Consider the following 26,685-nt stretch of genomic DNA (forward strand, 5'->3'; position numbering starts at 1 on the left):
ACATTTTGGTATATTTCTCTTCCATTTCTTTACTCATTTCCTCAATCTTTTTGTTATACTTATCTTCCATTTCTTTCCTGCAGGTTTTCACCTCCTCTTTAAGTTCCTCTATTATTTTCATAAAGATCCGCTTAGAGTCAATTTCTTCTATTTCTTCTGGAGTAGGGTGTTCAATTCTTCTCATTTCGTGCTCCCTGGATTCTGGAGATGTCATGTTGCCTTTCAGGTTGTTGGAGGAATTCTTGCATTGGCGCCTGCCCATGTCCACCTCTCTGGGTGAAATTCCTCCGCAATCTCTGGGTAGAACTCCTCAGCACTCTCTGGATAGATCTCCTCAGCACTGCAGCTGGGATAGCTGGCCTTCTCAGGGCCCAGGGGACCAGAGTAAAGTGGCAGTGGGGGTTGGGAGTGGTCCGGTGAAACAGGGAAGACCCTGCCACAGAAGCTGAGGGGGGAGGGGCTGTGCTCTCTTCCCAGGCTGGCCGCCTAGGCTAGCACCCACTCACCTCTCTGGGTAGAACTCCTGGGCACTGCTACAGGGGTAGCTGGTCTTCCCAGGGCCCAGGAGACAAGAGTGCAAGGCAGTGGGGGCAGGGAGGGGTCCAGTGAAACAGGGAAGACCCTGCCACAGAAGCTGAGGGGGGGAGGGGCTGTGCTCTCTTCCCATGCTGGCCGCCCAGGCTAGCACCCACTCACCTCTCCGGGTAGAACTCCTCGGCACTGCTACAGGAGAGGCATTTTCTTAATTGAAGATTTTTTCCTTCACATGACTCAAGTTTGTGCCAAATTGACCCTATGTTTTGGAATAGTAATGTATATCCTGTGTCATTAAATGTTGGAAGTATGTGATCTGTTTCTGATTTAGATTTTATAGGAAACTGCAGTTAAGAGATTGCATGAATTTCAGAAAAGACATTGAACATTGGACTTTTAAGCATTTTGAAATTGTTATAGACTAAGGGGAATTTGGAGCTAAATGAAATGTATTTTTGCATTATGATAGAACTACAATCTTTGGGGACATGGGAATAGGATGCAGAAGTTTGAAAGAAAATGGCCCCCAAAGAGAGTGTCAATATTATAAGGAATGGCTTTGCTGGAGTATGTGTGGGTTTGTTGGAGGAAATGTGTCAAAATAAGGTGGATTTTGAGATCTCAGAATGCTTAAGCCACACACAGGGAGTCTTAGTGTCTCTTCAAAACAATAGAAACCCTAACTATGACAGTGGATAATGATTTTGATGTGTTCTTAGATTCAGTTTCCAAGTATTTTATTGAGTATTTTTGCATATATGTCCATTATGGAATTTAGCCTGTAATTATCTTTATGTGCTGGGTCATTATGTGGTTTGGGTATAATGGTAATGGAGACCTCATAGAAAAAATTGATCAGTGTTCTTTCTATTTTGTGGACTAATTTGTAGAGTATAGGCATTAACTTGTCTTTGAAATTCAGATAGAATTCTGCACAAAGAACATCTGATCCTGGGTGGATTTTGGTTGAGAAAATTTTAATGACTGCTTCTATTTCACTAGGAATAATAAGTTTGTTCAAAATGCACATATTATCTTGATTTAGCTTCACTACGTGGTACCTATCAAGAAAACTATCCATTTCTTTTAGACTTTCAAATTTAGTGGAGTGAAGGGTTTTTAAAGTATGTTCTTATGATTCTAAGAATTTCCTTGGAATTTATTATGTCAAGTGGGTACTAAAGACTTCCATGGCAATAATTCCAGGAAGAAAAAATGTGGAAAGTAGATAATAAATTCTGCAGAATTGTTTTGTTTGCCTTTCAAGAGGAATGTGATTTTATGCCTAATATGAAATATCTCCACAACAAAACTTTAATTTTATATTTGATCAGCTGATATACAGAAGACCCCTGCTTCAAAGATACTGATAAAATGAATGTTTTCTAGGGCTATTATGTCCAGCATAATGCAAGGAGATATAACATTTTTTCCAATAAAGGACAGGTAAGTAGGTGATGGTGGTGAGATGCTGAAGGAGCTGAGTCAGTATGTAGATTTCTGGATTTTTTGGCTACCCCCACAGAAACCCATAAAGTGTTTACTTTTCATCTGGAAAAATCTGTGATAAGCAGGCTCTCAAATGCATAAAAAAGCAGTGGAGGCTGTGCTGGGGCAGTCCTAAAGGCACCATGGCAAGGCTCATTCTTGTCACAGGTGAGTTGGTAATCAGACTTAGAGCCTCAGTCTTGCCTATTTTTTGCCTCAAAATCTGACAACCAAGGAGCATATTTCATGGTACAGTATTATTATGATTAAATTTATTGTATTTTCTTATTTATTTTCTCTTCTTCTTTAACCAGGATTTCACATGATCTTCCACCATGGGCTATTGTGACACTTCTTTGATGTCAATGCCACGGCCTAGCAGAAAGTCTCATTCATGTGCAATGCACATGCTCTTTTCTCCTTGGTGCAAGCCAATCATTCTCTCTGCTCCTCTTGGTTTACCTCTTGCCTGACTTTGGAGTTGTGCTTATGAATCTGATAGTGTCTTGAAACTAGAGTTCTACAGAGATGAAAATGATTGGGAAGAGCTAGACCTAGCCATGTGTTCTTTGCCCCTTACATTGGAGAATGTTTTTTTCTCATTTGTCCTTGAACATGCTGTAGTTTTGGTGAATTAAAGTGCAAGTTTTATGAATTGGGGCATTCAAAGAGATTGTGTCAGTAGTTGTTTATGCCATTTCATTGAAAATCTACCAACTGCTCTAAATTTGCTAAAATACTGAATATATTCAAATGACCCTAAGCTCAATGTGTAAGAGATTTAGAGTACAAGTGGTCTGATGGCATGGTGATGTCAGATGTCTACCATTCATCTATCAGGAGTTAGGAGGTTCAATGGTGAAGGAAAGTCTGAGCTAATAGTGAGATTGCCAGTTAAAAGCCAAAAACAAAAGAAAAGGTGAAACCCACTTAAAAAAATCCAAATACTGCTTTTGAAGCCCATAATAGATATGTGGCTCCTCGCATCATATTAACTGTGGGGGAAAACCTTCAAAGATGACTCAGAAAAACACATCTAGAGGGGGTATTGGTTGATGCTTGAGTATACCTCAAGTGTTGGAAGTCTGGGATCACAAGGGCTCTGACAGCCAGGTATTTCTGAATGTTAGTCACAGAAGAGAACCAATTTGTAAAATTTTTAGTGCATGTTGCTAGTATAGACAGTTGATTTCTGAAAATAATTATCCTCAATTATGACACAGAAGGATAAACAGGAGTGTCTTTACGTGTTTTCTGAATTCATAAAGAGTAGAGGGAAATGTATGTATGGTAATTGAAAAGGTCGCCCTTGGTAGATATGTGAAGATTTATTTATTTAATATTGATCAACTTCTAGTAGAATTGCCCAGACTCCTCAGAAGTGCTAAGGATTCCAACAGCTACCCCTAAGTCCATGTTTGTTCTCCCTCTGTAGGTCTGACACTTCTGCTGAATGCCCAGCTGGGTAAGTTAGTGATGTTACCTCATTTTGTTGACAAAGTCTTTTCCTCCCATAAGCCTCATGTTATCAGATTTATTTTTACAACATATGTCTACTTATTGTGTGTCCTTTTAAAATTATACCATTGTTGCAGGAAGAGAGGGCCGCTTGTTTGTCACAGCTGCCCAGCTTACTTACACCCAAAATAACCACACAGAAACTGTATTAATTAAAACACTGCTTGGCCATTAGCTCTAACTTCTTATTTGACCATGTGGCAGTGGCTTACTGGAGATTCTAACCAGCATCTATCTCAGGTGGAGGATCCATGGCTTCTCTGATTCTGCTCTTCTTTCTCCCAGCATTCATTTCTGTTTTCTCCACCTATCTAAGTTTCACCCTATCAACTAGTCCAAGGCAGTTTCTTTATTCACTAACCAATGAAAGCAGCACACATACAAAAGGAACTCCTACACGATACCACCATATTAGTGTAGTTGTAAAACAGTGTGAGGAGATAAACCAACCGGGGAAAGGGATGGGTTGTCATTAAGGTATGACTCTTAGTTCAGCCATCTGTCTTGTCTTCAGCAGTGTCCTCTGAGTGTTAAGAAACTGGTAACTGTAGAGCTCAGGAATGGTGAGCATGAATTCTTACTGAGCTCCTGTACTCATGCAAGCTCTGAATGTGGACCTCTACCAACTCTAAATAACAAAACTCAGCGAGTGCCTAGTGCATGAATTAGAAACCCTGGACTCATGCTCGAGTCTTCACACAATCTGGTTCTCAGAGATAAAAGGTACCTGAGATACAGGAAGGGTAAGAGGAAGAAATAAAAGTCAGCAGACCCCACTGTCACCTGCAGCATACTGTTGTTCTTACTCTTCACATCCCACAGGTTCTTCCTACCAGCTGATGTGCTACTACAACAATGTGGCCCAGGACAGGCCAGGACTGGGCAGTTTCAGTGTTGGTGATATTGACCCTTGCTTGTGTTCTCACCTCATCTATGCTTTTGCGGAGATTCAGAACAACAGAATCACACAAAGAAGAATGGGTGACTTGACTGACTATCAAATTTTACATACACTGAAAAACAGGTCAGAAAAGGGAAAAACTATCTGTTTGGTGTCTGTAGTGTCTCTTCTTCTAAAATGTGGCTCAGAAGCAATTTTTTAATGTGTGATCCCAGACAATGCCATCTTTTTACATTTGCTTTAAGTGAGACTGTATATATTTACCACACAAAACAAACATTTACGTCCTGTCCATGTCCTAGAATGTTCCAGGTCATGGCTAGCATGTATCCATACACACTCATTTCAATGATAAATTTCTCAATTTGGTATTCTAGAATCAATCTTTATTTATTTTTTATTTTGTGTGGTTTTTTTTTAGGAGAGAGAGAGAGGGAGGGAGGGAGGGAGAACACCTTTTATTTATTATGTAAACAGTGTTCTGACTGTATGTGTGCCTACAGGTAAGAAGAGGGCACCATATTTCATTACTAATAGTTATGAGCCACCATGTGGTTGCTGAGGATTGAACTCAGGACCTCTAGAAGAGCAGCCAGAACTCTTAAACACTGAGTCATATCTCCCGCCCCTATTTTTTTTTCTTATAATAATTTTCTAGTCTTTCTTTTCCTACCTACCCTAATAGTCTCATCATATAGTTTTATAAGTGGAACCAAGAACATTGGCAAAACTTTCACTATTTTGCAGCTTCTGTGGCCTCTCTCATCAGTGGCTCTTGTAGAGCTGTTCTCACACTTGGAATGGGTTTTGTTTAATGCCTCATTGCCTATAGTCAAGTGCTGCTTCATCTTGTAGGTTTTCTGTGTGCCTACTCTCCCAATGGTTAACTGTGTTTCCAACTAGGAGGTTGCACAGTGGCTTTCTCAAACGCACTTCACTTTTTTTTGATCCTCTTTCCTCTGTTTCCCCCTTTTTCCTCAACCTACACCCATCCTCCTGCTGAAAGCTTACACCACACGTATATTCCTCTTCACAGCCATTTAACCTTCATGGGACTGTTCTCAGGCTTTACCCATTATCCAAATCATTCACTTTCTCTTCTCTTGTGTCCTAAGGTATTAATAGTAAACACAAGGAAAATAAACAGTTACATCGGCATGCAGAAGACAACATGTTGCTTTTATCTTACCCTCCCTGGGTTGCTTCTCTTGGTAATTTTTCACTTTTATAGATATCTGCAAAATTTCACAGTTTTCATTTTCTTTATAGCAACCTAAAATGTTACTTATACATTTGTCACTTGAAGGGAATTTGAAGGGATTCTTTTATGTAGCTATTGAGTATAGAGTTTTAAGGAAAGCAGACATGCAAGTGTCTCTGCAGTGAGACTAGACTACTTAAGACACAATCACAGAAAAGTTGTGCTCATCAGTCTAATTTTTAAATTGACTGTACTAATTTACATACACACCAGGAGTGCATATTTGCTTTATTGTGCTAGATAAAACAATCATTTTTGGTCTTTTGATAATTTAATGGTAGCCATTCTGAATTTTTTACAGACTATTTTATTGAGTTCTTTTTTATTGAAATTTATTGAATTTTTATTAAAAATAGAGGTTTTTTTCATACACTGAATCTGAGCATGGTTTCCCCTACCTTAAGTCCTATGAGATCCTGTCTACCTTGCCTCTCATCTAAATTCGCACCCTTTCCATCTCTTGTTAAATATTAAACAAGCATCTACAGAATAATAAAAAATAAAATAAGATAAAACAAAAACAATCAAACTACAATAGACAAAAACAAACGAATGGAAGATAAAACTCTGGAATCAAATACAGACACAGAGATACATGCATTCTTATATGTAGGAACACTGTAAATGCACAAAACCACCAAACATCATATGCTATATATCCTAAAAACCTGTAAGGTTAAAAAAATATCATGACAAAACTTTATGAGTCAAAGTACATCCAAAGACACCATTGAATTTATTATGTATTTTTAAATACACTATAAAGGACCTATCTTTAACAGTAGTATATAGCCCCAGAGAGACTCCATTGGAGAAAACTAAAGTTTCATTTGTGAGTATTTATTAATTGACGATAGTTTCTGGGCTAGGGAAGGGGCTTGTGTCCACCTCTCCTCTCAGTGTTAAGACCCCATCTGTTACAGACCTGTGTAGTCCCTTAGCATGCTGCCAGTCTCTGATAGTCCTGCTGTGTTTAGAAAACATTCTTCCTTGGTGTCCTTCATCTCATCTGCCTCTTACAAACTTTCTTCCTTTATTCTGCAGGGCTCCCTCTACCCTGGGGTTTGGGGAGGGGAGGAACTTGATGAGGTTATCCTACTTAGAACTAAGTATTTCAAGGTCTCTCACTCTTTGCACATGGGCACACTGTCCAGCTCTGTACCTCTGTATTTGTTCCCATCTACTGCAGGAGGAAGCTTCTCTGATGATGATTGATCAAGGCACTTCCCTATGAGTACAGTAGAATGTCATTAGTTGTCTTATGACTTTATTCCTTTAGCAGAACAGTTGTATTTTGTTTGCCTTTGTGTCTCAGACCTTTCTGGTCTCAGGCTGTTGGCCACCTAACCAATGATGGGGATTGATTTCATCTCATAGCATGGTCCTAAATAAAATCAGATATGGGTTGTTTACTCCACCAGCTTTGCACCACTACTGCTCTAGCTTAGAGTAGTTTTCATCTACATTTCCTGATGGGTAAGGATGTTGATCACTTCTTTAAGTGTTTCTTGGTTCTTTGTTATTCCTTTTTGTATGTACGAACAATCCCCTTGCATTGTTTAATTAACCTATTTGATTTTCTTCAAATTTAAGATTTGTTCTTTTTTTCTTTCATTGCCTTTTGTAGTCACTAGTCATCCAAGTGATGGATGCCTAGCAAACGTTTTCTCTCATAAGAATCTTTCTTGCAATCTTATTTGTTTATTATTGGTCTTATTTTCTATGTTGCCAGAGTTCTATTCAGACAATAATTTTCAATATGTGAAAGCACAAAGGGATTGTGGGTAAAAGACACTGCAAGTGGACATTAAGTGTTTTGTGATCTGGGATGGGCTGGGTCACTAGTGTGGGTAATCTCCAGCATTCCACAGAGTTAAAGACATGGAATTTCGAGGGATTGACTTTCTCATCTTATCTGACTCAAGAAAAGCGGTTCAAGCAGACTATGGGAGACAGGAAAGATTATAGGTTTTGAGTGTTGAAGGTCTGCCTAACAGACCCTGTCCTGATCTTTAAATGGGAACTGTAGCTCTAGCAGACTGAAAAGCATAAGAGTTTGCAAATGGTAGATGAGGAGGGACCGCCATATCCCGCATCCAGGTGACAGAATCAGCTGGGTCCCACCCGGCTTATTACTTCATACTTAGAGGGAAATCTGAAAATTAAGAAAAGGGAGGTAGAAAAAATGGAGGTACAAAAGAAATCAACAAAAAGACACAGAATATTGTTGGGAGGGCAACCCAGTAAATACTGAATCCTCCCACATTTATTTTCCATATGTTTATATACCCCAATCAAAAAGGGGGGAAGAAGGTAAAAGACTTCTTTTAGCATGATACAAAGAACAAACAGAGTAATTACCTCTTCAATACCTGAAACACCAAGTAATTATATCCCGAGTTACTATTCTGTTGTTACTCAGAACAAGCAACAACCATACCTTAGGCCAAATGTCCTACAGGCAGCAACACCGTGGGTCAAACCTCCTGACATAACCTTGAAGTAACAAGAATGGACTTAAACTCTCTGACCTATAGTCAAGGTGAAGCAGACCCACTTCTGTGGGCTCCAACAAGGGACTACCTTTCCTCCTCTAACTTGGATCACAAATATTCCTCACATCATTATTATAATCCCTTATTATATGTATGGCTTACAAAAGTTTTTTTCCATTCCAAACTTCATCCTTTATTATTGTGGTTCCTCTTTGTGTCTTTGCCTTACAGATTAAATCCTAGTATACATTTTTAAATTTGTTGCCTTTGTTTTTATTTGATATCAAGAAAAATCATGCACAGCCACTATTATGGAGCTTACCACATGCTTTATTGCAATCATTTGATAAAGTCACATCTAATATTTACTCAATAATTTCAGTTTCAAATAATTTTAGCATATGGTGTGATGCAGAAGGACAGCTTTCTGTTATGTATTGCATAAGACATTATTTCAAGAAAGATTACTGCATACAATACTCACCCCTTTTGGCTTAGGAGTCAACTATCAGGTGACAAGGACTTCGAAAACATTTCACATTACTATGGTATACAGTATTTGAAAATTCAACAAAACTAGTTGTAGGAGAGAATAGGAGCTAATTTTAACTTTTTTTGTTATAGGAATATAAATACCTGACAGTTCACTACTTCCAGAAAATCAAATCAAAAATTGGATTATGGCATAAGGGGCTTAAACTGCATTTATTAAAATATATATTTAGTTTGTATATGTATATATAAAGCATATAATGTACATATTATAAATAAATAAATAAATCTTTCAGTCATGCAATGTTATTAACCTATAGTATGATGGATTATGTTAGACAACACCAAATAATAACAGTCTTAGTACAGATAACTGAACTTTTTAAAAAAGAGAGACCCACAGACTATAAAATTTCTCATCTTTAACTTTTTCTTTAAAGGAACAATGAGCTGATAACTCTCCTGGCTGTTGGAGGCAGTAATACTGGATCTGCCCCGTAAGTGCTCTGTCCAGAGTCTCTGGTTCATTTATATGAAAACAAGCTAGTTCTATTCTATATGAGGTCTGTTATTTCACAACATTATCATGGGCATTAAAGATGTCATTTCAAGAATTTTGAAATTTAGTTAAATCTTTCACTAGAGCCTAAATAGTAAATGGAAGATATTGAAAAGGATACCCTGGCTTTCACGTGTTTAATTTTAGAATGATGCAAATGGACAGGGTCCTCTGAGCTGTGAGTTAGTACCTCTTAAACATCCTGTTTCTAAAACTGTCATGGACAGAGGTGTGACAAATGTCTTTCCATTATTCTGTCTTCTGAAGAAGAAGAATGAAAGGGAAGCTTATGCATAAGAAGACTTCTTTAATGTCCCTCTATTTAGAAGACATTTGAAAAAATAAACAGAGTTGGCTCAGATATCTGGTTGGTGAAAACACCACACGAAATTCAGGAATCATGGAGTAGAAAAAAGAAACCATACTAACGTACCATGTCTGAGAAAAGTCACAATTTTGGAAGGAGGCAGGATGAAAACCAGAGAGGCCAGGTGAAGGACTCAGAGGCAGAGATTGAGTTATTCACAAGTTTGATTCTAATGTGTTTGTATCATGGTCTTACCTTATTTTTTGGTATTCCTCAGCTTTTCATACATGGTGTCCACTCCTGAGTTCCGCAAGACTTTCATCAAGTCAGTTATTGACTTCCTACGCTACTACGGATTTGATGGGCTGAACTTGTACTGGCAATATCCAGGGTCTCCTGGAAGCCATGCTGAGGACAAGCATCTCTTCACTGTCCTGGTGCAGGTGAAAAAAAGGATAAAGTGTTTTGAGTCCTAGAAGATACAAAACCTATCATTTCTAAGGATTGTTGCAGAGCAAAGTCTAAAAAGAGTTTAGAGTTAAGAATATTTGAGAATATTAGGCTTACCAAGATCCTTAGATATCACCACACCTTACTGCAGCAAGTTATGTGCTAGGCATTACTCTGTGTGCTTTACAACAATCAAGATTCATCTTCATATTTTCTGTCAAATAGGTACCTTAAGCATGAGTCTTTATTTCACAAATAACTAACTATAGCAGACAATATCTCATCCAAGAGTCCAAAGACACTGGATGTTATAATCATCAGTGAAATCTGATTGTAGCATTCAATGCATGCAACAATTATATTAGACTGTTTGTTGTTAATAAGTAAGGAAGGTATATGGAAAATATTTGGACTATATAAAAACTGAGATGACTAAGCATAATTAGATTTGAGTAATGTATATCTGAGGTGGAATCTTGAAGCCATAGTTGCAATTACAAGCTCATTTAAATAACTGATTTGATAAAAGTCCCTACAGGACCAAATTTCAGCATCTAGTTTTTACCCAAGTCTATGCTATGGTAGGATGAGAAAGAACTTCTCATGTTGATGCTTGATCTCAGTCTGGACAAATTCAGGGAGTGTTCAGTTAGATCAGGATAGGATGACACATAGGGATCTTCATTAGCAAAGAGTAAGATAGAAAAGGTGAGTTTGCAAAAATGACTAGCATCTGATCATGGGGCACTTTGTGTATATTAAAATATTTGGAATTCTTATCCAATTCTATGGAATTATTTGAAGGATTAGAGTGTAAAATTGTGACATATGTATGTTTAGGTATTTATTCAGACATTAACCATGAAGGATGGAAAAATCTGAGGGGGCATGTTAGGACAGAAAGCCATAGAAGTCAGTCAACAATGTAAAAGTTAAATCCATACTAAACAGGGGTTTGACACAAAGGTAGGATGTCAGATACATGAGACTATAACAGAGACCTTATCAATAGGACCAGGGGAACATTTTAATGTGAAGAAGTTTGAGCGCTACATGTTCCTGCTGAGATCATTTGACCCTTACAATGTTAGGTAAGATGGTTAACACAGAAAAGGAAATTTTTGAGTAGAAATTGATGAATATCCATAAAGCTGTTGGGTGTGATAAATCCAGAAGCCCAAAACATCTTGAATAGATAATAACTAAGAGTTCATGCAAAAGAACCTGAGATAATGCACATTACTGGTGGTATCAGCAACCGTAGGTGATTAGGAAGCAAAATGAGTAAATAGTGTGAAGTCTAAGACTACAGATGCTTTTGTTATATCTATCCCCTTGCAAGTCAGAACCTTTACTTCCTAGATTTATTTTCCTAGTCTTTCATTTTTCACTCAGACCGTTATGCCAATAGGATATGCTTCCAGTGACAGATTCTTTTTCACACCACCAATGCCAGATCTTCAACCCCTCTGAATAGTTTCACGTAAGACACTAAGTCAGCCTTAGGTTACTTTTATTTAATAGCACTAATCATCAAACACAACTCCTCTGTTTTCAAGGGAACCATGCCTCCAGACACTGCTACGATTCCTAGTCCTTGCTTCTCGATCTGCCCTTGGAAAAACACAAAATCAATACATATATAATGCAATATGTAAGGGTTTATTATTTGAGGTGAGGTGGTAAGCCCATTTTATTTGGTCTATCCATCCAGTAAAAATTCTTAGTCAAATGACCACTGATCTAAATGGCAATGTCTGTAGCAATTGGTTCAAAGTAATTTGCATAACAAAATAATTTGTGTATTAGAGCTGACCTAAATACATGTTGATTTCCTCTGTAACTTAATTATACTTATGAACAATTTCTTACCAACTTCCTCTTTAGATTATGCTAACTATACATTTTATTCCATAAAATCTGGAACTTATGACATAGTTCAGCTACTGAGAAAGCAGAAACAGGTTTTTTCCACCATAGAAAACTGGCTGTGAGAAAAACTTGCAAGTGAAATTTCTCAGGCAGAGTACTGATGGGTAGGGAAGCTCTGACCAGAAACATGGACTCCTACATTTTGTAGGTGACTGGATAAGAAACTGAGGTGGAGCATAGTTAGATTTTCTAATATCCATGTTTATTAAATAACTGACAAATTCTTTAATGTCATATATCATGAGTTTTTGATACAGTATCATGTTAAGAAGAGACAAAATATTAAAAGCATTTTATTAATTATTATACAATTATGTATACATTCATAATATATTTGAATAGGCAAAAGGAATGTGAAGTATACATAAATGTTCTGTAGGAAATGTTTGAAGCTTTTCAGCAAGAATCCCTGCAAAGCAAGAAGCCAAGGCTGATGGTCACTGCTACAGTAGCTGGTATCATTTCCACCATTGAGTCTGCATATGAAATACCCCAGCTATCCCAGTAAGTGATCCCTCTTACTCTTTCTTCATCCCTTGGAATTAAGTCAGAGGACCCTAACCCTTAGGGGTCTTGTTGCTCCAATGCTTTATGTACAGGTTTTGGAAATTATGTCTTTTTCCTTAATAAATGTGGAAGATATTCATCATAAATTATTTAAGAGTCTCTTTTCCTCAAGGTTCTCGGACTACATCCTGGTCATGACCTACAATCTTCATGACTTTAAGGAGAGATACACTGGAGAAAACAGTCCTCTCTACAAATCCCCAACTGACACTGGCACCAATGCCTTCCTTAATATGGTAAACCCCTGAAAAAATGCAATGCAGACCATACTAGAGACAATATAAATGATGAGTAAGTTAATACAAGAAATAACTAGAAGCATACCCAGCTTCTCAAACTACTGGTCATAAATCCTTAACAATAAATTTAGATATATGTTTTTGAAAAACCTCTAAAATTTATCTTAATCACCAAATCTGTGCTATTGAGAAGTTAACATATATAACCACAAGTCATCAGCAGCTGTCTGGGACTTTTAATTTCCTGCTGTGTTTCAGGATTACATCATGAAGTACTGGGTGAAAAATGGAGCTGCAGCTGAGAAGCTTATTGCTGGATTCGCAACATATGCACAAACCTTCTCCCTGACTGACCCCTCTAACAATGGAATTGGTGCCCCAACCTCAAGCCCTGGCCTTGAAGGTCCCTACACACAGGAATCTGGGATCTTCGCCTACTATGAGGTCAGTGGGTTGGCCCTCCTGTGCTGTTTCAATTTTAGGCTGAGAACTAGGGTATAGCCAGAGGGTGGAAGATTGAAATCAGCTGAATTTGAACATTCATTCTGTCCAGTTCCTACTAGATCTAATAAATGTCTTTACAAATTTATAAGATGTTTTAATTTATACTTCTTCAGTCACACAAATATATAGCGCTTAACATTAAATACTATTTCTTCATGTAACAGACCACATACTGATGTGTGTCTGCATTAGCACAGAGGAAAGTTATATTAAAGAATGTGTCTTACTATGTGGATTCTCTAAATCCTGTGCTTAAATCTGAACCTTAGATGAGCATCTGAAGATAGCACTAGCTGGGTGTTTCTCTGTGATCCAGCTCTTTTCTTGATGAAAATGACTGGGTTCATTTACTAGGGTTTGGGGAAAAATTGTGACTGAATAATTTTGATAACTTTGATGCCTCACACCTGTAAACATCTTTCAAGTCACAAATGCAGGAGAGACAATAGTGTAAACTTACTGTGTTCTACAGACCTAGACTGTGCCTAAAACTAAAAAATGGGGAAAATTGTAAACAAAGGAAAGAATAAAAGTAGAAAATGGACCTTTGATATAGTTTAGTTGTAGAGAATTTTCCCTCACAGGGAGCACTGCTCAGTTAAAATGTAACTCAATGTCTTTAATTACAAATAACACTCATTTTAAAATGAGGCACAAAGAATACCAGATAAAATACATTTTTCTTTCATAGCATAATATTTTAAGAATTTGACCTCTTGTCTTTTTTTTAAGATTTGTACCTTCCTCACAAGAGGAGCCATTCAGATATGGGATGGCTCTCAGGAAGTTCCCTATGCCTACAAAGGGAATGAGTGGGTTGGCTATGACAATGTCAAGAGCTTTCTTATCAAGGTATGTTCATTCCATTGGAAGTACAGAGGCCCCAAAATTAAGAATCCAAGTGACTCTTACCTTCTCTCCTGAACCAGGCCCAGTGGCTTCAGCAGAACAATTTTGGAGGTGCCATGATCTGGACCCTTGGCATGGATGACTTCACTGGCTCTTTCTGTAACCAGGGAAAGTTCCCTCTGACCTCTACAGTGAAGGAAGTCCTCAAGGTGACCAGCGCAAGTAAGTGACAGCAAAATTAAGCAATAGTACAAACATGTCCCTTCGCTGAGTCAAAGGCACCCTTGACATGAGTATCACCCTTGCATGGGGAGAATCTTCCCATTTCATCCCATTGCTCATCCCCAGGAGGATAAATATACTGATGTTGTCTGGTACCCAAAGTTCCTTGCTACTGTCTTGGATTACTCAAGAGAAATAGTATCATCTTAGCATTCAAAGGACAATGTAGAGATTCCTAAATTTTATGATGTGCAGGAACATTTAAAAACTGTACTGACTCTCACTGTACATATCTGCTTCCTTGTGAAGGCCATCTTCACCTCCTCACTCTATCTTCCTGGGGAAACAGGACAGGAATGAATTAAGAATACTTTAGTTCTTTTACAGGAATGACCTTTTAATTTTTGTTTATAACAAGATCTTTTGTATAAGAAGCTTTTATATACGTGGCTTTCATCAGCATGTAGTGTCATATATGATTTATAAAGCAAGAAATATTAAATGGAAAGGGTGTCATTGAAGAAAGATACAAAGACAGGCAATCACATGAGAACATGGGTCAATCAATATGACATCCCTTTTCAACATCTGATGGTAGAGAAATCTTCTGATCTAATGTGAGGAAGACAACATAATCATCCCTCTCCTCTCTAGTGTATCTTGTCCACACCTCACTTCTAGGAAAGGTTTTTTTTTATTTATTAAAGATTTCCATCTCCTTCCATCCTCCCATTTCCCTCCCACTCCCTCCACTCCCCCTAACCCCTCACTCTCCAGTCCTAAGAGAAGTCAGGGTGCCCTGCCCTGTGGGAAGTCCAGAACCCCCTCCATCCTAGGAAGGTGTGCATCCAAACAGACTAGGCTCCCAAAAAGCCAGTACATGCAGTAGAATCAAAATCCAGTGTCATTATCAGTGGCTTCTCTGTCTGCTCTCATTGTCAGTCACATTCAGAGAATCTGGTTTGATCACATGCTCGTTCAGTTTCAGTCCAGCTGGACTTGGTGAGCTCCCATTAGATCAGTCCCACCATCTCCATAATCTGAAGGTCCTAAGGTTTTTTTTATATAAAAGTTTCTACTCATCCTGTTGTGCTGTGTCTTTCAGGTTGCATGGTCTCAACTTCAGACCTTCATCAGGTAAATGCTCCACTAGACAGTGGGAGTGGAAATCAGAAGAACACAACTGAGCCAGTGGATTCTCTGCCTTCTGTGCCAAGAGAATAATAAAGATGCCTTCCTGTACTGCTTTAATGCAATCTAATACCTGCACAAATCTTAAGTGGACCTTGTCCTCAATCCACCTGTGATGAGGGGACATGGCATGAGCTTGGCCTTTCAGCTTTTCTCATTACTCTGAACAGAACAGTCACCTTTGCTTTCTGCAAAGCTCCCTTGCTCTTCCCTAAATTACTAAAATAAAGTCAGCATTCAGAACACGAGTCTTTATTTCTCTCATCGTGTGTGTGTGTGTCTGTGTGAAAAATAAATAGAGAGAGAGAGAGAGAGAGAGAGAGAGAGAGAGAGAGAGAGAGAGAGAGAGAGATTGTAGAAATATAATATTTTGGACAGGTGAAAACAGTAGTTCTATGTATCTGTGTGGACTGTAATACAAGAAGACATGTGTTAAGAAGTTGTAGAGCCATGAACCTCATAGTCTTTTATCTGTCAGCATTTTTGTGACTAATGGATGGAGATTGGAAGATAAGCATTTGGTATTGGTGCAGGGATGAAGGAAGACTTGGATCATTTACATCTCTCAGTTTGAGACCAAATTCCAGAAGGTGTCACAGTGACTACAAGACAGCACATATGCAAAGATGAATGTCTTGCTGACCAGTAAAGTCCGGGCCACTCTTTAATCTCTCCTTGGGTCTCAGAATCTTTTCATCACCTCCCACTATTTGATGTTATTTCCCCTTTACCAAACTCTTGGTGTGGGAAGTCCTTTTGTATAAGTGTTACTTTTATTGATGAATAAATCTCCTTTGGCCTATGGAAGGAAAGAATGTTAGGAGAAATAAAGTGGAATCAGAGAGATGTCGTGTAGCAGCAGAAGGACACAAACTCCAGAAACCTTACCTGTAAACAGCAAGCCTTGTAGTAAAATAATAGAAATGGGTTTATTTAAGATGTAATAGCTAGCTAGAAACACACAAGTTACTGGCCACACATTATTATAATTAAAATAGTTTCTGTGTGATTATTTAGAGTCTGGGCAGGCAGGAAACAAACGAACAGTCTCTGCCTACAAACTCTTGTTTCTTTCCCACTTTCTCCTAGCTCCCTCTTCTTCCACCTTTCACTCTTCAGTTTTATCTTTTGTTTTACAGGCTTTCACAAATTCTGGGTATAATTTCCTTGTCAGAATATTTGAGTTCAAAAGACCTTCTTACATTCCGTTTCACTCCTACTAGGTAGGTTTTTATAAATATTGAGATGCCTACACTAGGAAGTTTGGGATCTTGGCCCACTTTATGTCAGTCAGTAGGCTGGCTAAATGCACAGTTTTGTGTAAATTTCATGACACCCTCACCCTACATGCAGAATCTATTGAATTGAACGCTAATCTAACTTCAACCTGTCTTTCTAAAAGAGAAAGTTACCTTCAGAGCTTCAAGTTCTTCATCTAAGGGACCCTTCTTGGCATAGCTCACATCTCTCTTCTAGACAGCACAAACATAGTTGCTTTTCTTCTGGAGAAGCTGGTGGCACTGGAAGCTCACTTCCATGCTCCTTGTGATGTGTATTTCAGTTGCAGGCCCTCTGTTCTGATGTATTGTTAGTAGCTACTGCTCGAGGAATAGGTAGGAACTGTCACTTTGGGACTGTTGATTCTGTGTCACTTGCATGAAGAGTGACAGCAGTAGCTTCTGGAATGACCTAACAGGAATCACATTTCAGGAGAAATGTGATGAAGGCATTGTGTGCAATATAAGCTATGATTGTGCAGCCAGAACCGAACTTGACCTGTCCCCTTTCCCAGGCTTCTTATGGTTCTTCAGTCTTCACTGTGAGGACAAAATAAACTTTCCTAACACTGTTGAATACAATGAGATATCAAAATCTATGTCTTTGAAATTTTAGCTTGCTATATTCTGTCACAGATGTAAAAATGGCATTTGTGCATTGTGTAGAGAGGTGAAAGACAGTTAATGGGGATGAACTGAATTCAAAGTCATACATGCTTCTATTTAACTGGGTCAACAGCCATGATGGATAAGACCCTGGAAAGGAATATTGCTGATTTGGGCACATGGCAGAATAAGAACATTTACAGAAAAAGTCTGTTGTCTAGTTCCATCATATGAAAGATGTTACTTACACTTCAGGACTCTAAGATGGGCAGTTCTGCTTGGCATTCTCATGAGCACAAGTCCCTCTTGAAGAAATTATAAAAGTAGCTGCCATCTTCCGTCCTAACTGCCTTGACTTTTCTGACTGATCTGGATTCACTCATCAGGCTGCATCCACCTTTTCTCCATGGTGGTTTATGGCAAAACCACTCCCAGTTGAGATTCTCAGCTATTCTTCAGCATGCAGGTCATAGTAAAATTGTACTCATATTGCTTTCCAAGCAGTTAGATGTAGTTCTGATTTAGACATATCTAGGAAAAGGAGGTCACAGCTGAGAAAGAGCTACCATACAATGGGTCTGTGTGATAATTTGGTAATTCCTGATTGATGTGAGCCCAAAGTGGGCAACGCATCCTTAGGCAAGTGGCCCTTGGTTATGTAAGAGAGGTAACTGAGCAGACCTTTAGTATCAATTTGCAAACAGTGTCCCTTTTGGGCCTCTGATTCATATCCAACTTGTCTTAACTTGTCTTCCTTAATAATACACTGTAACATATTAGATGAGATAAACTTTTTTCTTCAAAGATAGTCTTTGTCAGTGTTTTAACACCACAACAGAGCAGACAACTAGATGTTTCACTATTTTCCCTTTATTTTCATCTTATTGACTTCAACTCTATTAAAAATTCACAGTAATAGTCATAAAATATTGAATCTCCAATTCTTCATAGCCCATCCTGTTGAGCAAGAATAAATATATGAATCTCCTGTTGGAGGAACTAAACATTTTCTCCTTTTTTTGGGTGGTTGTGGTCACTTTGCATAGTTGTCCAAAGTTTACCATACTGTGGAATGATTAACAATAGATCAGATAGTGACAAGATTTGTCACAAACTACGGCTGTGAGCTCAGATTTTTGGTTTCTCTGTGCCTCCTTCCTCATGAATAAGGAGAGGATGAAGATGAGCTGCCTTCCCTTGACATACAGCTCAATATGTTAACACTGTCAATCACTTTCTTCAGTGCCTGTCAGATCATGAAAATTGTTTGCATTCTTTATTATTCATTTAAAAGACAAAATATAACTGATGTTTTATATTCTTTAGGGGTTTTTAGTGCTTTTGGTCGGGATACATTATATCACTTCACTCCTCCCTGCCCTTCCTCCAACCCCTACCAGTTATCCTCCCTCAAGCCCTCCCCTGGGTTATCACCTCTCATACTGCTATCCAATTTCATTTGATTATATTTATGCATGCTCAAGTGAGTCCATTTTGTTGTATGTATATGGTTTCTAGGCTAACCAATGTTCCTTGTGTGAACAATAAGAACCATTGTCAACAATATATATAATATATAGTGTATAATTTCTGCTAATTTGAAAGAGTATCTCTTGAGGCTTTATTAATCAACAAAGGTGTTATTTATTTCTCCATAGTTTTTTGTATTGCGGTTATTCTTTATACTACAGGTACTAACAGTTCGCATAGGGAATCATTCATAATAATGGGGGTCATCATGAGAATCCACCTTCCACTGAAAATTCATGTATGGTGATAGCTAATTGTTGTCTGAGCTATTTGTATTGTTGTTTTGCTAAACAACTCTGAGAAAAACCAACCTTGAGGAAGTATGGTTTCTTTTGCTTACAGTTCTCAAAAGACAGAGTGCAGGGAGAACATTGCATCAGGTACCTGCTGGTCACACAGCAGTCACATTCTGGAACCAAAGAACAGGAAGTATTCAGTTACAGCTGAGCTGTAAAACCGCAAGGACTAGCCCTGGTGATGTACTTTTTCTCTCCAGAATTCAACTTGTAAAAGTTCAACAAACTTCCCAAAGATTTCCACCTGCTGTTGAAACAGTGTTCAAACCTATAAGCCTATGTAGGAGGGTCACGTTCCAACAGAAACAATGGTGAAGGAAGAGACACTTTTGACAATGTTCCCACCAGTAACGTGACAATTCTCCTGAAATCCCTTCATCTGTGATCTTGCAATAATTGTGATGCATGTGAGCTTAAATAATCAAACCCACTGTGTCATTCTAGGGAAAAAATTAATGTAGAAGAGGCCATATTTCAAATAGGAAGGAGATCACTGAAAGTTTAATTGGAAAAAAATAAATAAATACGAGTGTTAATGTTTTTTTTTAAAAAAAATACACTACATGTCTGTGCTTCTCCCAGTCTCCAGTGGGTTCTACAGATCTGCCTATTATAGAACACCCTACCCCACTTGTTGCTTCATCCCATCCCCAACACCAGAGGGAGATCCCTGGGACCCCATAGGCTGCTCCTGCCAAGGAAGCAGGGAGGCTAACTTCAGATCCCACCTCTCCACCCGTACTCCAAGACCAATCCCTCAGGTTCATCTCAAACTCAACATAAGACCTTCAGTTTTGGCCTCTCTTCATACACCGCCACAATTCTCAGGAGACTAATTAAGTAGATATTAGTGGACAACTGTGCTTTACTCCGTCTTGCAAAATTGTTCTACCACAATAGCCCATTCTCATTTTTAAATCTAAGGTCTTCATACAAGAAACACATTTTACATGGATCCACCAGGGGCCATACCTATCAGGATCCCAGAAGATTTTCCCACAGGAAACACACAGCACCACACTCCCTAAGAAGTAGAGAGGAACCAGAAATGAAGAAATAGAACACACACCCAACAAAGACAAACCCATAAATCATTACAGATCTATCGTTCCAAGCTCAGATGCCTAGACACCAGAGTAAAAACACAATTAATGTCAGCATAACAATATAATTCTGCTAGAGCCTTTTTATCCTACCACAGCAGGCCCTGAGTATCCCAACACATTTGAAGTTCAAGTAAAAGACCTTAGGACAAATTTTGTGAATATGATAGGGGTACTTAAAGAGGAAACAAATTCCTTAAAGAAATCCAGAAAAAAATGGAAACAAACAGTGGAAGGAAATAAATAAAACCCTTTAAGACCTAAAAGTGGAAATAGAAACAATGAAGAACATCCAAATTGAGGCAAATCTGGAAATTAAAATTCTGGGAACTTGAACAGAAACCACAGAGGCAAACTACCAACAGAATACAGGAGATGAAAGAAAGACACAGAGGTATTGGAAACACAATAAAATAAATGGATACATCAGTCAGAAAAAAATGTTAAATTGAAAATACTTCTGGCAGAAAACATGCAGGTTACCTGGGACATTATCAAAAGACACATTTTAAAATAGTAGAGATAGACAAAGAATAAGAAACATAAGTTGGAACCCCACTACTCTGGTGCAGACCCCAGTAGCCCACTAGCAGGTGAGAGACCTATAGGCAGTCTGCACCACCACTGCTGCCACCCACTGGACTCTTCCCACAAGACCCAATCTGCCAAACATCCCCACCTACCCCAGCAACATGAGCAGCTCCTATAGGCACAAATACCACCTATATCAGTTGGAATAAGAGGTTAATTACTGGTCTATCAGCTAAATTTACCCTACTCTCTAGGCCCTAAACCCCAGGGCATACCCTATGTCCCTCCTTCTTCCATCTCAATTGGCCCAAACCTCCAACTCTGGTGGAATTCCAATACTCTGGTGCAGTCCCCAACAGTTAGGAGAAAAGTAGCTGAGAGCACACCTGTCACTTAGCATCTCCACCTGTGTGAACAGCTGGTTGGAATTTGCTAGGTGTGCACAGGCAGGAAAACATGACTGTTTCCCACCACTATATGGAGACATTTCTAGGCTGTGTGGCATGCCGCCTGGCAGTTTTAGCTTTTGCTTATATAAAAAGGGTTTGTGTGCTTCACAGTATTGCCTAGAGTTGAGGTGGTGATCATGGCTCCCATCCAGCAGCCCCAGAGCTAGCAGTAAACATACCTCCACAAAAGTCCAGGGCTGCTGCAACCATACTGCTCACCATTTTAAAATGCTCCTTGTCAGAAAAGGATTTCAGAAACACATTAGGACAGATTAAGACATAAAAGACCTCTAAACAACACACAGTGTGTTTTAAAAATGTACATAGGCTTGGGAGAGAGAAAAAAGAATATAGACAGTAATAAAAAGAAGTAAAGTCTTTAAAGAAATATTAAAAGCAATAGCAGAGTATAGACAGTCATAGATTGAAGGAGTAAAGAAAAATAAGTCATAAAAAGATTAAAAATACTCTCTGCTTTCAGCCTGGAACCCCTTCCCTTCCTCTCTCCCTTTTTCAGGGCATAAAATCCTCCAACTCAGCCTGGGTGGGCACCACCGAGACAGGGCAGTGAGCGCAAATGGGAGGGTGTTCATTTGTTTTAATAGTCTGCCTGCAGCAAGGTAGGACTGCAGGCAGGGAGATTTCTGACCAGCAAGTGGCACTGATCCTGTAGCAGAATACCCAGCGAAGGGAAGAGCCATTGGAGAGCATCTGAAGGAAGAGATGGGCAGGCGCCAAGGAAAGAATTCCTCCAACAATCTGAAAAACAGCATGAAAACACCAGATCCCAGCGATCTTACAACAGAAGGACTTGAACACCCTATTCCGGAAAAAGTGGAAAACAGTGTCATTGTGAAAGCAATAGAGTCTCTTAAACAGGGTATGAAAAACTCACTTAAAAATAGAAGAGAAATATAACAAAAAGATTGAAAAAATGAGTAAAGAAATAGAAGAGAAATATAACAAAAAGTTTGAAGAAATGAGTAAATTCGTAAACGATACCCTGGGAAACCAAGATAAAACAATCAAACAGGTAATGGAATCAGTTCAAGAATTGAAAACTGAAATGGAGGCAATGAAGAAAACACAAACCAAGGGCTGGCTGGATATGGAAAAGCTAGGTAAACAAACAGAGACTTCAGGAACAAGCATAACTGATAGAATACAAGAGATAGAAGAACAAATCTCAGGTTATGAATATACCATAGAGAAAATAAACGCTCTGACCAAAGAAAACAGCAAATCCAACAAATTCTCATCACAAAACATTCAGGACATCTGGGACATAATAAAAAAACCAAATCAAAGAATAATAGGAGTAGAAGAAGGAAAAGAATTGCAGATCAAAGATCCAGAAAATATATTCAACAAAATTATAGAAGAAAACTTTCCCAACCTAAAGTACGATATTCCTATGAAGGTCCAAGAAGCATACAGAACACCGAAGACTTGATCAGAAAAAAACATCCCTTCACCATATAATAATCAAAACACAAAGTATTCAGATTAAAGAAAGGATGTTAAGAGCTGCGAAGAAAAAAGGTCAAGTAACTTATAAAGGTAAACCTATCAGACGTACACCAGACTTCTCTATGGAAACCATGAAAGCCAGAAGTCCTTGGATAGAGGTACTGCAGAAACTAAGAGACCATGGATGCAAGCCCAGACTACAATACCCAGCCAAGCTATTGTTCACTATCAACAGAGAAAACAAAATATTCCAGGATAAAAACAAATTTAAACAATATGTAGCTACAAATCCAGCCTTACAGAGAATATTAGAAGGAAAATCACAACCCAAGGAAGCCAACATTCCCAACACTACCTACAATAACTCAGACATCAAGCGACCCTTCACAACCACAACTCAAAGAAGGAAAACACATACACTCTACTATGCCCCCCCCAAAAAAAATTGACCGGAGACAACAACCACTGGTCATTAATATCACTTAATATCAATGGACTCAACTCACCTATAAAAAGGCACAGACGTAGAGATTGGATAAGAAAACAGGATCCAACATTCTGCTGTTTACAAGAAACACACCTTAACCACAAAGAAGACACCTACTCAGAGTAAAGGGTTGGGAAAAGGTTTTCCAAGCAAATGAACCTAAGAAACAAGCAGGTGTGGCCATTCTAATATCTAACAAAATCGACATCCTACTAAAATCAATCAGAAGAGATGGAGACGGACATTTCATACTCAAAACAGGAACAATTCATCAGGAAGAAGTCTCAATCCTGAATATATATGCCCCTAATATAAAGGCACCCACATAAGTAAAAGAAACTCTTCTAGAACTCAAGGCAGTCATCAAACCACACACACTAATAGTAGGAGACTTCAACACACCTCTCTCACCAATGGACAGGTCAATTAGACAGAAACCTAGCAGAGAAATAAGAGAATTATTGGAGGTATTGAATCAAATGGACTTAACAGACATCTATAGAACACTCCACCCAAATAGGAAAGAATATACCTTCTTCTCTGCTGCTCATGGAACCTTCTCGAAAATTGACCACATACTTGCTAAGAAAGCAAACTTCCACAGATACAAAAAATATTAGTATCCACCTGTGTCTTGTTAGATCACCATGGATTAAAGTTAGAATTCAACAACAATGCTTCCCCCAGGAAGCCAACAAACTCATGGAAGTTGAACAGTCAACTACTAAATCACCCCTGGGTCAAGGAAGAAATAGAGAAAGAAATTAGTCTTCCTTGAATTTAGTGAAAATAAAGACACAACATACTCAAACCTATGGGACTCTATGAAAGCAGTGCTAAGAAGAAAGATCATAACACTAAGTGCCCAATTAAAGAAAACGGAGAAAGCACACATTGGAGAATTAACAGCACACTTGAAAGCTCTAGAAAAAAAAAAGAAGCTGATTCACCCAGAAGGAGCAGAAGACTGGAAATAATCAAACTGAGGGCTGAAATCAACAAAATAGAAACACAGAAAACAATCCAAAGAATCAATGAAACAAAAAGCTGGTTTTTGGAAGAAAATCAACAAGATTGACAAACTCCTAGCCAAACTAATCAAATGGCAGAGAGAGAAAATGCAAATAAATAAGATCAGAAATGAAAAGGGAGACATAACCAAAGACACAGAGGAAATTCAGAGAATCATTAGAACTTACTATGAGAATTTATATTATTCAAAGTTGGAAAATGTAAAAGAAATGGACATTTTTTTAGATAAGTACCATATACCAAAGTTGACCCAAGAACAGGTGAACAATCTAAATAGACCTGTTTGTCATGAAGAATTAGAAGCTGTTACCAAAAATCTCCCTACCATCTCCCCTTCCAGCAACCCTACCACCACCCCCAAGCACCCGAGGTTACCTAGGTTAGAGAGAAGGGAGCAGGGGAGGAATGGGGAATGCTTGGGGGACTGGGAGCAGGGGAGGGAGGAAGGATAGATATGGGATCAGGAAAGAATATTTCTCAACTAAGGGAGTCATTTTAGGGTTTACTAGAGACTAGATTATAAATGGGAAACCCAAGTCCAAGGAGAGATCCCCAGATTGTTCTCTGGATAGAGGAGAGGGTGCCTGAACTGGCCTTGGCCCATAACCATGCTGATGTATATTTTGCTTATCACCATAGATCCTTCAGCTGGCGATGGATGGAGATGGAGACGGAGACCCACATTGGAACACTGGACTTAACTCCCTAGGTCCAAACCAGAAGCAGAAGGAAAGAGAATATGAGCAAGGAAGGCATGATCAGAGGGAACCTTCATCCTACGACAGATGGCAATACAGACGGAGACCCACATTGGAGCACCTGACGGAGTCCCCCAAGGTCCAAAGGAGGAGCAGAAGGAGGAAGAACATGAGGAAGGAGATCAGGTCCGTGAGGGCTGCGATCACCCACTGATACAAGGGGAGTGATCTAATGAGAGTTCACCAAGGCCAGTTGTATGGGACTGAGCGAGCATGTAATCCAGCCAGATTCTCTGATTGAGGTCAGATTCTCTGAATGTGGCTGACCCGGAGTCTTTCTGAAAAGCCATTGACAATGACACTGGGACTTGTTTCCTCTGCATATACTGGAATTTAGGGATCCAGTCTGTTTGGATGCTCACCTTCCTTGACCTGGAGGGAGGGGGGAGGTGTTTGGAATGCCTGCAGGGCTGGAGACCCTGACTGCTATTGGGGATGGAGAGAGAGGGGGGGGAGGGTGTGGAGGGAGTGGGAGGGTGTTGGGAGGAGGGACGGAAATGGAGACTTTTGTATTTTAATAAACTTTGAGGAAAAAAAAATCTCCCGACCAAAAAAAGCCCAGAACTAGATGGTTTCAATGCAGAATTCTACCAGAACTTCCAGGAAGAGCTAATACCTATACTCCTTAATGTATTCCACAATATAGAAACAGGAGAGTCATTGCCAAACTCCTTTTATGAAGCTACATTTGCTCTGATACCAAAACCACACAAAGACCCAACCAAGAAAGAGAATTACAGGCCAATCTCACTCATGAACATTGACGTGAAAATTCTTAACAAAATACTGGCAAACCAAATCCAAGAACACATTAGAAAAATTATCCATTATGATCAAGTAGGCTTCATCCGAGAGATGCAAGGCTGGTTCAACATATGCAAATCTATCAATGTAATCCATCATATAAAAAAACTGAAAGAAAAAAACCATATGATTATTCACTGGATGCTGAAAAAGCATTTGACAAAATTCAACACCCATTTATGATGAAGGTGTTTGAGAGACTGGGGATACAAGGATTATACCTAAATATAATAAAAGCAATATACAGCAAGTCGACAGTTAACATCAAATTGAATAGAGAGAAACTAAAAGCCTTTCCACTAAAATCAAGAACAGGACAAGGCTGTCCACTCTCTCCATAACTCTTCAATATAGTGCTTGAAGTTCTAGCAATAGGAATAAGACAACATAAGGGGATCAAGGGGATTCGAATTGGAAAGGATGAAACTAAAATTTCGCTATTTGCAGACGATATGATAGTGTACATAAGTGACCTCATAAACTCTACCAAAGAACTCCTACAGCTGATAAACATCTTTAGTAATGTGGCAGGATACAAGATCAACTCCAAAAAATCGGTTGCCCTCATATACACAAAGAATAAATAAGCAGAGAGGGAAATCAGAGAAATATCACCTTTCACGATAGCCACAAATAGCATAAAATATCTCGGAGTTACTCTAACCAAGGAAGTGAAAGACCTATTTGACAAAAACTTTAAGTCTTTGAAGAAAGAAATTGAGGAGGATACCAGAAAATGGAAAGACCTCCCCTGCTCTTGGATTGGGAGAATCAAAATAGTAAAAATGGCAATTCAACCAAAAGCAATCTATAGATTCAATGCAATCCCCATC

The 26,685-nt window shown here is 38.8% G+C and overlaps 1 protein-coding gene across 1 annotated transcript; it reads left to right on the forward strand.

The window, feature by feature from the left end:
• The first annotated feature begins 1,445 nt into the window (after window positions 1-1,445).
• Window positions 1,446-15,752, forward strand: LOC125406388 (chitinase-like protein 3). The gene is made up of 11 exons (XM_085677862.2): window positions 1,446-2,190; window positions 3,458-3,487; window positions 4,363-4,564; window positions 9,130-9,186; window positions 9,833-9,998; window positions 12,317-12,441; window positions 12,617-12,740; window positions 13,002-13,187; window positions 13,980-14,099; window positions 14,177-14,318; window positions 15,424-15,752. The coding sequence occupies exons 1-11, from the start codon at window positions 2,166-2,168 to the stop codon at window positions 15,540-15,542; spliced, it is 1,296 nt and encodes a 431-aa protein (XP_085533988.2). The 5' UTR covers window positions 1,446-2,165; the 3' UTR covers window positions 15,543-15,752.
• Window positions 15,753-26,685: the final 10,933 nt, after the last annotated feature.

This window comes from Myodes glareolus, chromosome 17, assembly GCF_982192425.1.
Source record: "Myodes glareolus chromosome 17, mMyoGla1.1, whole genome shotgun sequence".
Taxonomy (NCBI): domain Eukaryota; kingdom Metazoa; phylum Chordata; class Mammalia; order Rodentia; family Cricetidae; genus Myodes; species Myodes glareolus.

Coding starts and splice junctions, on each gene's coding strand:
- LOC125406388 (XM_085677862.2), top strand. CDS start 2,166: ATGGCAAGGCTCATTCTTGTCACAG. Junction 9,187..9,832: donor AGTAATACTGGATCTGCCCC/GTAAGTGCTCTG, acceptor GGTATTCCTCAG/CTTTTCATACATGGTGTCCA. Junction 9,999..12,316: donor TCTTCACTGTCCTGGTGCAG/GTGAAAAAAAGG, acceptor AATGTTCTGTAG/GAAATGTTTGAAGCTTTTCA.